Source organism: Ornithodoros turicata, chromosome 1 (assembly GCF_037126465.1).
Source record: "Ornithodoros turicata isolate Travis chromosome 1, ASM3712646v1, whole genome shotgun sequence".
NCBI lineage: Eukaryota > Metazoa > Arthropoda > Arachnida > Ixodida > Argasidae > Ornithodoros > Ornithodoros turicata.
This window is the reverse complement of record NC_088201.1, coordinates 73,091,134-73,104,772: the sequence shown is the minus strand read 5'-3', so window position 1 is coordinate 73,104,772 and position 13,639 is coordinate 73,091,134. Positions and strand designations below refer to the sequence as shown.

Here is a 13,639-nt window from a genome sequence, read left to right as displayed (position 1 = left end):
CACATAATAGAGTTAATTGATCGGCTAGCTTGCGGAAAGACAATTACAAAATCAAGTGCGGGAAACACGTCCTTTTATGGTTTGCGCTTGGAGGTGTGCGAATTTTAATTTTAAAATCGAAGCGAATAGTTATATAACCGAACACGTACATATGCACCATTTAAACGGACGTACATCATATCTACGTGCTATATCCATACAGATCTTTGCACTAGGCAGAAGGCTTATACCAGTGCAGCTTCGAAACTATTCGAATGCGTTCAGTTTAGATGAGGCATCGCTTCGATTCCAAGTTCGAATCAAATGCAAAATCATTCGCTTCGCTTCGAAAGATCCCAATATTCTCACAGCCCTGCTTCTGTCGAACGTTGCTCGAATCGGAGTATGCGGAGGACAAACATATTACGTTCTCACGAGCGACCAACGGTCGACTGGCGTCATCGAGTTGAGAGTATACTTCGGGCGAGGTAGGAGTCACACACTCTTTAAATGCGTCCATATCTTATCATTTACTCATGTTGGCTGCTGGAGTAGTAACAGAACAATGGATCCCTTTATGAGAAATAAAGTACTTCCATCACTGGCGTAGCCAGAGGGGGGTTCAAACCCCCTCGAAATGGTGCATTTGGGAGAGGGGAAATCTTCCTCTCCCATGTAAAATGCCCATAGAACCCCTTACGAAATATTTTTTCAGGCTACGCCGATGACTTCCATACTGTACCAGCTTTTTCTGAGCCAAGTCTCTAAACAACTCAGACACCCACTAACTCTGCGACCACCTCGGTAAAGGAGAGTTGAGCATTTTATGTTGGCTGGTGTAGCATTGGTGATTCCGGGATAAATTCTGCACTATCCCCATGTAACTCGGTCAACCATCGCAGTAACAGCGCGAGGCAGATGACTAAAATTATTTTCGCTGTTTTAAAAGAGCTAGTGTAAGGGCTGGCATTCCGCTCGTTAGTTAAGCGCGGTCAGACTTCGCGGACGCTAAATTGCTAAGCCGCTTCATTACTTGCTGCACACCAGCTGTTTGTGACAAATATGCTCTGGACTGCCTCATCCATATACGTATTCGTTGGTTTTTTCATGCAGGTCTTTTATGTGTGTTGGTGCGCTTCCTCACCATACGCTCCTTCAACGGACACTTCAGCAGAAAACTGGACGCGCTGAACACAGTGGCAGCAATCATTGCTGTTCTAGCTTTCTTCGGAATGGCAGCATTAGCATCGTTTCCCGTGAGTCGCCCTTTTACTTTCTACTATTTCTAACGCAGTACATCCCTCGCGGAAGTCGGCGTGGATAGGTATGTATGGGGGGTAACTTGAGAATTGACATGACATTAAAAATGTAGCCCGGGGGCCGAATAGCAGGCGACACGCCACAACCTCTCAGTAGATGAGTTAAAATTACTCTACATGAGCCCTGATCGCCGGTGATGGAATGTCCCGAAGTGCCGGATGTGCTGAGGAGCTTCTCATCCAGTGGCCTCACTACAAGATTCGTCGGTAGAACTGAAGCTACTCCTGGCGGCGCGTATCTGTAGCGGGGTGACGTCGTCGTCGTCCACGGCCCGGCACGCCACTCCCCCCTCCAGACGCGGAGCTGCAATAAGACTGAAGACAACAGCGTAGTACCACGGGAGGTGAGCGAGGACAACCGAGCACGACATGCGCTAACGATAGCGTACTCAACACGGCAGCCGTTCACAACACATCACAACGTCGAAGCACAGGAAAGACGTGTACCAGGGATGCGTCGGAAGGGTGCGTGTAGATGACGAGGTGTGCGGAGGTTGCGGGGGCGCAGTTGTCTTCAGACGTTGCTGTCTCGTAGACCATCAAATGCAAGCGCTGTCTCCGGCTGGCACGCTCACCATCCACATATCGCAAGGCCGCACATTCAGCGGCATCGACTTTTACTATAGCGATCAGATGCTTGTGTATGTGGTTCCGTCGCGAGCTACATCGATCGCCAAGCTATCTTTCGATCTACTTCACAGAATTCTTGGGTATTTTACTACGAAGGGAGTTGCATCAGGACAGGAGCCGCCGATATTTCGAACAGAGACTGTTCTTCTTCTGGGCCCAGAACAATTTCTGAAGAACAGTCTCTGTTCAAAATATCGGCGGCTCCTGTCCTGAGGCAACTCCCTTTGTACTTCTCTACCGGTTCGCTGGATTTCTACCTGGGTATTTTACTAGGTCTTCAGAAGGTGCCTCAGTCTTTCTCTGCCTCAGGTTCTCGTTTTCTCTGATTGCCTTTCTCTCATTACTGAACTGGATTCTCTTGATTTGCCATCTCTCTAGTTGATTCGAAATTTCTCACCTGCTCACATCCAGGAACTTATCGTATCATGGGTTCCAGGGCATGCGGGTATCTCTGCGAAAGAGACGGCTGACGCCGTTGCCAAGGCGGCCTTTGGGGCCAACCCTCTTTCCCCCCGAGTTCTGTACCAAATTTTCAAGCGGTTTGATCTCCTCTGCCACCAATCCGAAGATCACCTGTCCTTATCTCGTCCAGATCTTTGCCACCTCCGATGCAGTTGGAATTCCCTTCTTTCTCCGTCGCGTCCCCCCTTAATTTCTATCTTTGTCGTGCACGTGCGCACCCGTCTCAGCTGCCCGCATTGTCCGTAAAATGAGACAATGGATCAGTTCTTTCTCCGCTGTCCCTTTTATTCGTCCATCCGCCCCCAGTTTTTGATTATCCCCTTCCGAATCTCACCCCACCTCACCCACCCACCTCATCATCATCCCATGTATGTGTGTGTGTGCTTTCTGTTCCCTTATTCCTACCCACAATCCTGCCTTTTGGTCGTACCGCGGACTCTTCCGCCCCAACAGCCATCTTCCATGCAGTACTATCGTTCATCTCGTCATCCCATAGCTTTTAGTCATTAGTCTTATCCCTTCCCCCTCGCTTGCTCCGCCCCATTGACCCGTGGCCTATTGCCTTTGGCTGTGTGCCACACCAGGTAGAAGAAGAAGAAGGTGATATCTCACCAACACCAAAAGTGACTTCAAATTCTACCACACCAAAGGCACCAACCCGCCCACGATCGTGGAGCTGCGGACTGAGCTACATCAGGAGGATCCCCGTTAAGACGTGCAGAGTTTGAGCGCTCAAGGATTTGGAGTCCTATGTGATCCCGCGATCCACCGATGTTCCAACGCTCAACGAAACTTGGCTCAGCGGCAACGACTCAGTCGTGGATTCAAATACGGTGACACAGAAGGACGACCAGACGATGATGAAATGGGTCTCTAATCAGGGATTTTCCCAGCACCTCCCACACGTCCTTAATGCCTCCCAAAAGGTCTTGCAACTCCCCAAATACCTGTCCGAAACGCCAGAAGCGTTGGGTTCCACCCCCTACCCTACGGGCCACGGTATACCCTGGATATGAAAATCCCTGGGTCTCTGTTCATCATCTAGGCTGACTTCTGCTTTATTGCCCTCTGCGGCCACCTTTGCACACCCGTCGCAGAGTTTGCAACAGGCTCGATAGCTCAAGAACAGGCCACCGATGAAGAAACAGCGCACTGCCGACAATGGCCGAGGACACTTACTTGATGGCCACACAAACCCTTGGTTACTGAGCAATTCATTGCTGCCTTACAGAAACTCACGCGTTGACATTATCGTTTGCATCCCCGCCGACGATGCACCACTTGCTAAGGTACATAACTACCATCATTTGATGACAGTTGTAACAGGGCAGTAGCATAAGACTACGCTATAGTATATTGCTTAATTTGTACTTTCGTTCAATGCAGACGTCTTTGGTGCCGCCTGTCCATGCAGCTGCTGCCAACCTGATGTTCTTCGGCATAGTTTGCTATGAGGTGAGCCAATTATACTCCGTAATTACGTCTGCTCAAAGTTTCCGAGCGGCGAGGCCCGCCCCAAAATGTAAGCTATCCGTTCTTCTGCGACGCAGGCACTGCAAACCGTCATGTCATTTTCGATGTGTCCAAATTTTAATGGACGCCTCATAGCTACAATCCGGCTGGGCATTACTGTCTACAGTATCTGTGGCGTCATCATCAGTATCCTTTTGACTGAACTTTACCTGACAAGAGGAAAGATGGGAATGTGCGTCCTCCCGACACCTTCATAAATGTGTTGGATGTGAGATGTGCTGCCATAGCTCGTTCTTTTCAACAGGACTATGGGGCTTTCAAAACTTTAATGATGATAATAATAATAATAATAAGAAGAAGAAGAAGAAGAATCCGTGGCCTTACGTCGCGAGACAACTATGATCATGAGTGACACAACAGTGGTTGGTTGATCTGTGGCAGGGGCAAATGCAGACCCTCACTTTGGGTTCCTCGACGAAGGGCGTAACTGGGGAGAGGGAGAAAACTAATAAGTTGCTACTACGGACTAAATCTCGTGTCTTCAGAATTCCACAAAAGTTATGTTACTGAAATCTTCTTGTCTCACTTTACGTTCCTTCAAAATATCCTTGCTCTACGTGACGCGAAAGCTAGAGAAAAGTAATTTTTATGTTTTCGAACTGTGACGTCATGTTAGGCTACGACGGAGCGCCCGGCAGTCATCTAGCAACGTTGTTGCCCTTGGCGTCTTCCGGGGGGCTCACTTTTTGCACTCCGTAAGCGGAGCCCCACGTGACATGTCCTCCGACCTTCGAGAAAAGACAAGGAGGGAGAAGACATCTCTCCCATTTTCGCCTCTTTCTGTCAGCGTCACGTGACTTCTCCACCACGTGGCCCTCCTCGGACGCCGGCGTCGTGGCTAGGAGGAGAGTGCCCTCTCCAGGACATGACATCGTCGCAATTTGTGAGCTTACGATTACGTCACCCGCTCCTGGCGTCATCGAACCTCGTGGGAGATCAGCAGATCTTCAAAAATTGACAGAAATGCACAGCGTTCGCAAACAGGATTGAAATTTCGCGTATAGAATCCTTGAGGCATCTTCTTTTCATGGACTAAATAAAATAAACGCCGTTTTCCGAGTCCGGGGTGGCACTTTAACCGAATCTTTTGGGGCAATCTCCCCTCTTTATGTACCGTCTCACGTGCAGTGGGGTAGAGTACCGCACCGCCGCGGTGAAACACCCCAGGTCATCATCATTATCCACCCAGTTGTTGTTGGTGGGATCTGCCACTGGGCTGTGGATTAACTTTGCCCACGCGAAATCTCAGCACGCAGCAGACGGCGCAACTGGTTCCCTGCCACCAAGCTGCTGGCGTCCTCGGCCACGCTTGAGAAATGTCAGATGGGCTGTCAAGGAAACCGCCCAGAACTTTTTTTTAGGAGGTCTAAAAGTGAAATACTTGTAAAATTTAAGTGCTTTATCTGTACCACTATTTGTGCGCAGCTATTGTACATGTTCGAGAAACATTTTCTGCAGTACACATGTTTCCATGACACTCGCTCCAGTGACCTTCCTTTATGGTATAGGCAAACATATATGGTATAGGCAAGAACGTGGACATCACTTTAGACAGTGGATTCCTGCCGATGAGGTACGTGTTTCACGGTTGCAGAATGCAACCAGCGAAAATGAGTGTTTTTCTTTTTTGTTCAGTGCCACTCTTCACCAAAGTGCGGTGGGGTGCAAAGCGCATTCCTTCTATGGTTGTTAGACAAGTTCTTAAACGCTCTTAATTGTCAGCACTTACGACGTCAATAATAACAATGATATCAACAACAACGTCCCGCAATTTGGCTCAGTTCTCCCGCAATAAATAGCGAAGCAAACCAGCTGACCTCTGAACCTTTCCAATGTCTTGTACCGCCATGACCTTAGGTACCACGCCCCAAATAAGCCGCCAATCATCAGCCGCATGGACGACAACTTGTAGCTACTTCTGGCCAGAGACACGATTGGCTGAAGCGGGCGACATCGCGACTTGACGTATCGAAGGACGGAGGTCCTTCGTTGAGCATACACGCTTGCTTAGTCAACAACTCGCTGCAACTATTCGCAACTGTCCAAAAGTGCGCTGATGCGAGTGAGTTCTTGGCGGAGTGTGTCTCGTCTTGTTCTCCATTTCGTAGATCGAAGCGTCAGGACAGAACCCGATCGTATACACAAATAACGTAATAATCGTCCTCATGACCAGCGGAGAAAATCATCCGCTGGCAGCCAAGGTCGTGCTGAAGACTAGGGGTGGGGGGATTCCAATCCGTTTCCCTGGGTTTTCTAGCAGAAGAAATGGTGTCGTCACAAATCCCTTAGCGCACTCCCTTTTCGAGTAAAACTTACACCCTCCAAGAGGGAGTTCCACTTTACTCCATTTCCAGGGAGTAACCATGAGACCAGTTACAGGATCATGCTGACACCGTGAAATAGTTTTATGGTACCTGCTTTGGAATCATCTGTGAAATTTCTCACTTGGGAATATCTGTGTATGAGCTAAAGGTGCGGCATAGTGAGCCATAGACAAAGTAAAGCTGGGAGAGGCATAGTGAGGACGCACCTTTATAAGCAACTCGTCGCAGTACATACTCGATGGGGATGGGAAAAGTTGTGCGTGAAAGAGGAAGGCAAGTGATATGACAAGAGGTAGAGGGTGTGATTGAGTAGTCCCACGGAACTACTCACTTGAAAAACAGCCGAACCTTCATTGGGAAGCGCCCTCGAACGCAGTAAACTCCGGGATAAATATTCGACGTAATTAGTGTGTCAGAAGGTCACATTTCACGATATGCTCTCACGTAAGGGTGACAACTTCACCAACTGAGAGTCTTAGTGCAAAATCATGGAATATATAACAAAAATGATGCAATATATGAATGGCTGCACTGTAGTACACAAGTTTATAACTCGAAAGTCATCGTACGAGAAGGAGGGTGTTGCCACGCATCACTTGTTCCTTAAAATTTGGTCGGTAAGAGGGAGTACCTATTTGTAGTGATGGAGTTACATGGCAAATGCAGGAAGAAAGAGGGAGTAAGCGACTGACAGGGGGAGTGGAAATGGAGTAAGTGTGGGAAGTTACTCCCCAGTTACTCCTTTTTTTTCTGAGAGTGCGGACGAATGTTGGCACAGTTCCCCTTGAAGTCAACCCAGGACGCGTACTAACCCTTCCCACTCTTTCCTGCTCTCATCTCTCCACGTCGATCTGTACGCCGGTCACGGTCACTGTTGCTTCGCGGCAGATTTGATTTGAGCCGTCCTCATAATTGGCAGTGTACATAAGGGTCGGGGAATTATGGGTTAAATAACTGTACGGCATTTGAGTTAACAGGTAGAAGAGGGATGAGGAACTGTGGGTCGGCTCTTCCGTTGGCGGAAAAATCTAACCACTCGCCTCTCGGACTAAGGAGAACAACGTTCGTCCTTGGGATGCTCGCTTGAATCTGGACGAACGTTGTTCACCTTATAGTCTGAGGAGCCAGTGGGTTTTCCGTCAACCGAAGAGCTGACCCACAATGCCCTTTAAGTGCACTGCCAATGATGAGGACGGTGTCCAGTAGAAGAACATTCCGACCTGAAGGCTTCAGCTTTAATCAGCTTTCACCAAATTGCTGGACTTTCCACTTTTCCACATAATAATCGCAAACCCTTCGCGATCTGACACGCATGTGGTATTGTAGGTCTAACATTGATGGCCTTTTCGCAGGGCTTTGCTCTTCTTGTTTCGGCGTCGGCGCTCGAATGGTCCCTGGGTCTCAGCCTGGCGCTCTTCTTCTTTACCTACATTCGTGAGTTCAAAAAGGTGGCCCTGGAGATCAACACGGACATATTGGTGGAACACATGGAAGACGAACCCATCTTTCGAAAGCCGCCCTATATGGGCGAAACCACGTACATCGGAGCACGTGACACGTGATTTCATTGTGTCTTAGTGTATAGGGATGCAGCATATCATCGCCACTTTACTATACTGTATGTCTGTAATGTATGAGTTTTTGCCCCTGCACTCCTACATATATGTGTGAGGGCAGCGTGTGTGTGTGTGTGTGATGCCATTTGTGTCCTCTTCTAACTCGAATTCGCACAATGCAGATGACGCGGCTTTACGACTTTGCTGTTTAGTAGTGAAGCAATAGTTTATTCCCAACAAAGCACGCATCACTAAATGATTTTGTTACGAACGAGACGACACAACACCGTGTGTAACGTGTACACCCTAGTCTGTTTTATGTAAGTGTAGCACTAATTTAATTAATTTTATTTCTGGTGGAGTCAACCAACTCCAGTCACCGCATCTTTCAGTATGTATATGGCGCATAAAAATATTTGTACCTGTATCAGCTGTGTCATTTTTCGATATAAGGATGCGGGAGGCACTTGTTGATTTATTCTGTACCCCCAACTGCAGAATCCATAATTCAAATAAAAACATCGTAAGTTGTTAATAAAAACGTTGCCGCGGTTTTCACGTGCCTTGTTTGCGCAGCACTGTCAATGTAGAGCATATGTTGTAGAGGTGAAGTGGCAAGAGTTCGCAAGTAGATTGCACAAGGTTTCTTTCATCACCTGCTCGTGTTAACGCTCACGATGAATCTGATGAATGTGTCCCTTTTCTGCTCGTGCCGGTTGCGCGGTCATGTGTCGCGCCCTGCTGCGACAGTGTGGACAGTGTCCACCAAGAAGACGACTTGCCCTCGCTCCCTCCTTCCAAGGCAGCCCAAAAAACATGCAGCAGTGCCATCAGGACGATTGTGGCTCGCCGTGGGAATCCCAGACATACAGTACGCAATCCTCATGGTGAATCTCTTGCGTGGCCAGATCCAGTTGCGTGGTCTTCCTCACTGCCACATATAGTTTCCGATTCTCAGGGAAGACTCTAAAAGCTCGGTCTCAGTACCGAGCGGGAGCCCGGAACGGCGCCCACAACGGCAAAAACGTCACTCGGAGGCCCGTTCTCCGGCGCCGTCCAAGCAGTCGCTCCTTGCGCGACTAACACCGGCGGACGGGTGATGACTAACCAATCGTTCGAAGAAGAAGACTCGGCATTTGTTTACCTCCACATTCCCGACGTGGTGTACACGTCGCTTTTGCTGTTGTTTGATCGCCGATTCAGAAGTATAAACGCCGCTGACAACAGAATCACGTTGATTGTGGCAAGTACTTCGTTTTCTTCCATGGCAGAGGAAAGTATGGCGGGCTAGAAGGATTCTAGAAGGATTCTAGGCTAGAAGGATTCATTCTAGCCCGCCATAAGGAAAGATAGAAGGATTCTAGAAGGATTCTAGGCTAGAAGGATTCATTCTAGCCCGCCATTAGGAAAGCAAGGAAAGCACAGCGGTTGCATGAACGCCTTATTCATAAATGCGCGCCATCTATGTGCGGAGAAGGAGACTGCGTTTACGCGCCGTGTTTGAGTATAGCTGCCGGTGGTTTCGGTTTTCGCCACATCGCCTATCGCCAACAACGCGGCATCCCGGAAGGTCGACCGGCAACTCCCCATTACTGCTCGTGCCACTGTGCACCCAAAAGGGCAATATTGGCCCGAATACCGAGAAGGTAAATCCTCAGTCCGCTATCATTGCCTAATTAAAAAGGCACGCGACACGTTCACCGTCAGAACATGCTTCGATTGAGGTTTGGCGTGTCACGGGACGGCAGCTTCTTTCAGAAGTAGGTCTATACTAAACGCGAGCTACAGAGGACTTCATTTATGTGCAGGAGTGTTCAATTTCCAGTGGAAGCGTGCTGCCAGACGAGCATTTAGAAGATGATTGGGAAAATGAGCTTTGTGGACTGTCTCTCTTAGTGGTGCATGTCCGTTTGGGACATTGTTGCTATAATTGCTTTTAAAAACGAGCTGTGTACCAAGCAGATAACCAAGTACGACACATCAGATTTCAGAGCAAAAGCAATGTCCTCCTTCTAGTGTGCCGTTGCCTTTGCATCACAAAGAAAACGGCATAACATGTGAGGAATCGTCAAATCAGCACAGAAAGTCTGGTTTTCTGTGCCTCCAAGAAAGGCGCCCTTCTTCTTTCTTTGTGTGAACAGTCAGCCCCACATGACTTCCATCTCAAAGTATGTATCCGTTCACCTTTTGTTGGGTTTCTGGTACCAAACAGCTACATGTGCGAGTATATAGCACATCTGATATTTTACTGAAGGTCCACAAAATGTGTCTAGTCACAGGTGCTCAAATGCTTTTTTATTCAGTTACTGAACAGGACCAGCAGCTAAGCAGAGAGTCCTGTAGTAAGATCATCTGTCGCCACTCCATGCTGCACAAACGCCTATATAGGGACCCGCTACGTAACTGCGTAACACACCGCATCATAACACTCTGCTGTAACTTCGGGCAAGTTGTTGGGTATTCATATGTACAAAAGCGACAGAGTCCTAAAAGTGCGCAATTCGACGTGAGATTCAGTCACGAAGTTGTAGCTACGCCGAGCGTGCTTATCCGATGCTGTTTACTCGTTCTAGAAGACAATAACGAAGTTGTCCGAAAGACGTTAGCTTCGTGAGCTCGGCTGTGCATTCTTCCAGCTCGCCTGCCATCCTAAAAAGCTTGCATCGCAAGTTGCTCTCCAGCTGGTCCCGTTACAGGAAATCGCACATAGCACGACCACCCGAATACTCAAACATGGCGCCGCCGCCAGCCGCCGCCACGAGATGGCAACACTTATGAATAAGGATACGAATATGATAAGGATACGAAGGATAAGGATATGAATATGATACGGAAGTGGCGCAAGTCTCGCTCTCGTCGGGATACCTCGAGATTACTGTGACCGTCGGGTGCCTTGAGTGTGGACACTCTTGCCGTTTGCAGATCGCCGTTTCAAGCAACGTGAGTGGGCGCCCGGCAGTAGGAACGAACCTTAAGCCACACACCGGTGACGATGTCGACAGGTTCTGCTGTGGAGAAGCGCAAAACACAACGGAAGAGCGGGAGTTGTTCGAGGTTGTCAAGAAGTTCATGGTACGTCGTCGTTGCGGAGCATGTGCTGCATGCTGGATGAAAAATGTTGAAAGAAGTTGCCGAATCCATTGCGTGAATGACTGAGAATAAACGCTGTGTGTCAACCATTGCCAAGAATAATAGGGTTATCGCTTCTGATTCCATGAGACGTACACCTTTTTGTGTCAATTTCGAAATACGATAATTGGCACAAAAAGGCGTACGCCCCTTCTCTCTTTGAATCAGCAGCGATACCAGGGAAGCAGGGAAGGATAACGGACGTATTTTGGTTACCGTTTCCATTTTCGTTACTGCTATATTTTCGTTTCCATTATCCGTTTCTGATACCGGCCTTTCAATTTCGTTTCCGTTACTGTTTCCGGTAATGGAACGGTTGTTACAGAGCTGCGGAAAGACAGCTCGTCCGGCTCTATCAGCACCCTGCTTTGCCCAAGTGCTGCTTCGGTGCCACGCGTACACACTACACAAGTAATTTTACGTCGTTGGGATGCGCACATGTTGCAAGATAAAAAAAAATATATATGTAGGAACATGTTTTCAGTCTTCAGTCACTCGGAGTCCAGCAACTCAAGACGGGCGTAACTTTCATCCAATGTCGCATTCATAAGCGGACGCTCTCAATAGTAAATACTACTGCCATGGCCGCAGTAAAAAGAAGTACAAGATAAGTAACTAAAAAACATAGGCTGGCATCCTCGTGCTATGGTGGAGTATAGTCATGTGTTGATGTCATGGAGTTATGAGGACTGGGGCGTGGTAAGTGAGGGATGCACCCCCGAGATCCAATAGGCCATTTGCAAAAGTTCCATGGAACAGCGCGCGCCCTGGGAGGGCATGCCAGGAAATGCTGTGCAAAACGACAGCGACGGTGCATACACCAGTACGACAAAGACGACAATCGGAGACGATAGCAAATCGCTGTCGCTTTGCACAGCATTTCCCGGCATGCTCTGCCAGGGCGCGCGCTGCTCCCTGGAACTTTTTCAAGTGGCCTAATAGGCCATTTAGAGCATTACAGGGAATGGAGTCATCAAAATACAAAAGCAAAAAATGAAAAGTCACTCAAATGTCATCGCACAACAGGAATAGCCATTACCCGAATTCAATATCGGACGATAAATTCGTTTCCGTTTGTGTTTCCGGTAATGGAGGACCGTGGTATGCGTTTCCGTTATCGTTACCATCTCGAATTTCGGTAATATACCGTTTCTGTTTCCGTTACCATTACCGTTACCCTTCCCTGGCGATAACCCTATGATTCGTGGCAATGGTTGGCGCGGAACGTGCTGTGCGTTGAAGTTTTGTAGTTAGAGTATATGTACCGAACATAATTCATTTCTCGCTTTATTATTGTCATATTTTACGTTCGAAAATCGACTCCGATTGAACGGCTGATTGATTGAATTGATTTTCATGCTACCTGCTAGTTATATTTTTGTCTGAAATGCGATCCGTACGCACGACAAGCAGACTGCCTTCTCTCGTACAGACAGATGCGACAGAGAGAGCTTCCCTTGTCGACGATACTGACAAAGGGCTGCAGACGGAACTCTGACCGTGGGAAGCAGAACTGATGGCTTCCGTGCCTCCCAATGGCAGGTGCATGATGTTAGCCACATTGAAAGACTGCGTCCACGTAGTGGGAGACACGGTGTACTTTGCTGTTCTCTGGAAATGCTTCTGACGGGGTTATTTATGCTGATATAAAGCCTTTATTGGGTGAATGCTGCCTTCCGGAGCCCGTGATCACAGACACGTGCATTTAATAGGCATCGGGTGCTTTCCTTTTCTCGCAGCTACGCGGGTGACTTCTTTTCGTCGGGACTTCTTTTCGTTGACTTCTTTTCAATGGGTGACTTCTTTTCGTCGGTTTAAAAACTGATTCTTAGGATACCGATTGCAAGTTCCGCTTTAAATAACACCGTTCCAGAGAAATGACTGCAAAGCGTAGTCGCCTAGTCAGAAGTTTTTTCTATCATGTTGATCGTTTAACGCTTTCCCGAGCGAATAGGGACTTTTTCGTGTATTCTCTCCTTGCGACTAGGTAAAATGTTTCCCTGTTTGTAACGTATGAAGCACAGAGTTGGTGCGGTGTTGTAATATTACACTATAGCGGTAAGAATGACTCCGTCTATGAGTATGTTTGTTTATTACCAAAAAAGTTTAAGTATCAAAGTACGGAAGCAACCCATTACTGTCGCTCAGCATGTCACTATACTTTTTTTTTTCCGGAAAATGCGCAATCAATAAAATTTGTAGGACGATTAATGTAATTAATACTGCGGAAATGCGTTATCATTAAACGTATTCTCTAACGCATTTTTTTTTTTTGCGTTTACAGTCGACCCACCTCTACAAACTATCCAGCACAATCCACCTGTATCCACCCCTAACTATCACTCACTCTTAATAGCTACCATTAACTAACATTGAAATGGCCTCCGCTATACGTCTCGTAGGGTCCGTCTGCCGTTTTCGCCGTACTGCTGCGGCCTCTGCTTGCCGCTTCGCAGGGTCCGCTTCGCTTTTGCTTCAGTCGCTAAATGGCGATACCTCTCTTCGTCTGTTTCAGCAGCACGTTTCTGTCGTTTCCGTTCAGCTGCCTTTGCCAAATGACGCTTTTGTTGGTCCTCTGTTTCGGCTTTACGACGTCGCCGCATAGCCTCGACATTCTTTCGTCGACGCCCTTGTGAGCGGTCATCCACACCGCTCGTAGAAGGGACCACATCCATTTTATAAACCACGTACACACACATTCACGTAG

The 13,639-nt window shown here is 48.0% G+C and overlaps 1 protein-coding gene across 1 annotated transcript in view; it reads left to right on the top strand.

Annotated features, from left to right (window-relative positions):
• LOC135400822 (DNA damage-regulated autophagy modulator protein 1-like) overlaps positions 1-8,359 on the top strand; it is a 42,479-nt gene extending 34,120 nt beyond the window's left edge. Inside the window, exons 3-7 of the mRNA XM_064632754.1 lie at positions 1,093-1,235; positions 3,777-3,845; positions 3,941-4,049; positions 5,411-5,496; positions 7,600-8,359. Of these exons, the coding sequence (XP_064488824.1) occupies positions 1,093-1,235; positions 3,777-3,845; positions 3,941-4,049; positions 5,411-5,496; positions 7,600-7,809 (617 nt within the window). The 3' untranslated portion in view covers positions 7,810-8,359. The remainder of the gene's footprint in view (positions 1-1,092; positions 1,236-3,776; positions 3,846-3,940; positions 4,050-5,410; positions 5,497-7,599) is intronic.
• The last annotated feature ends 5,280 nt before the right edge of the window (positions 8,360-13,639 follow it).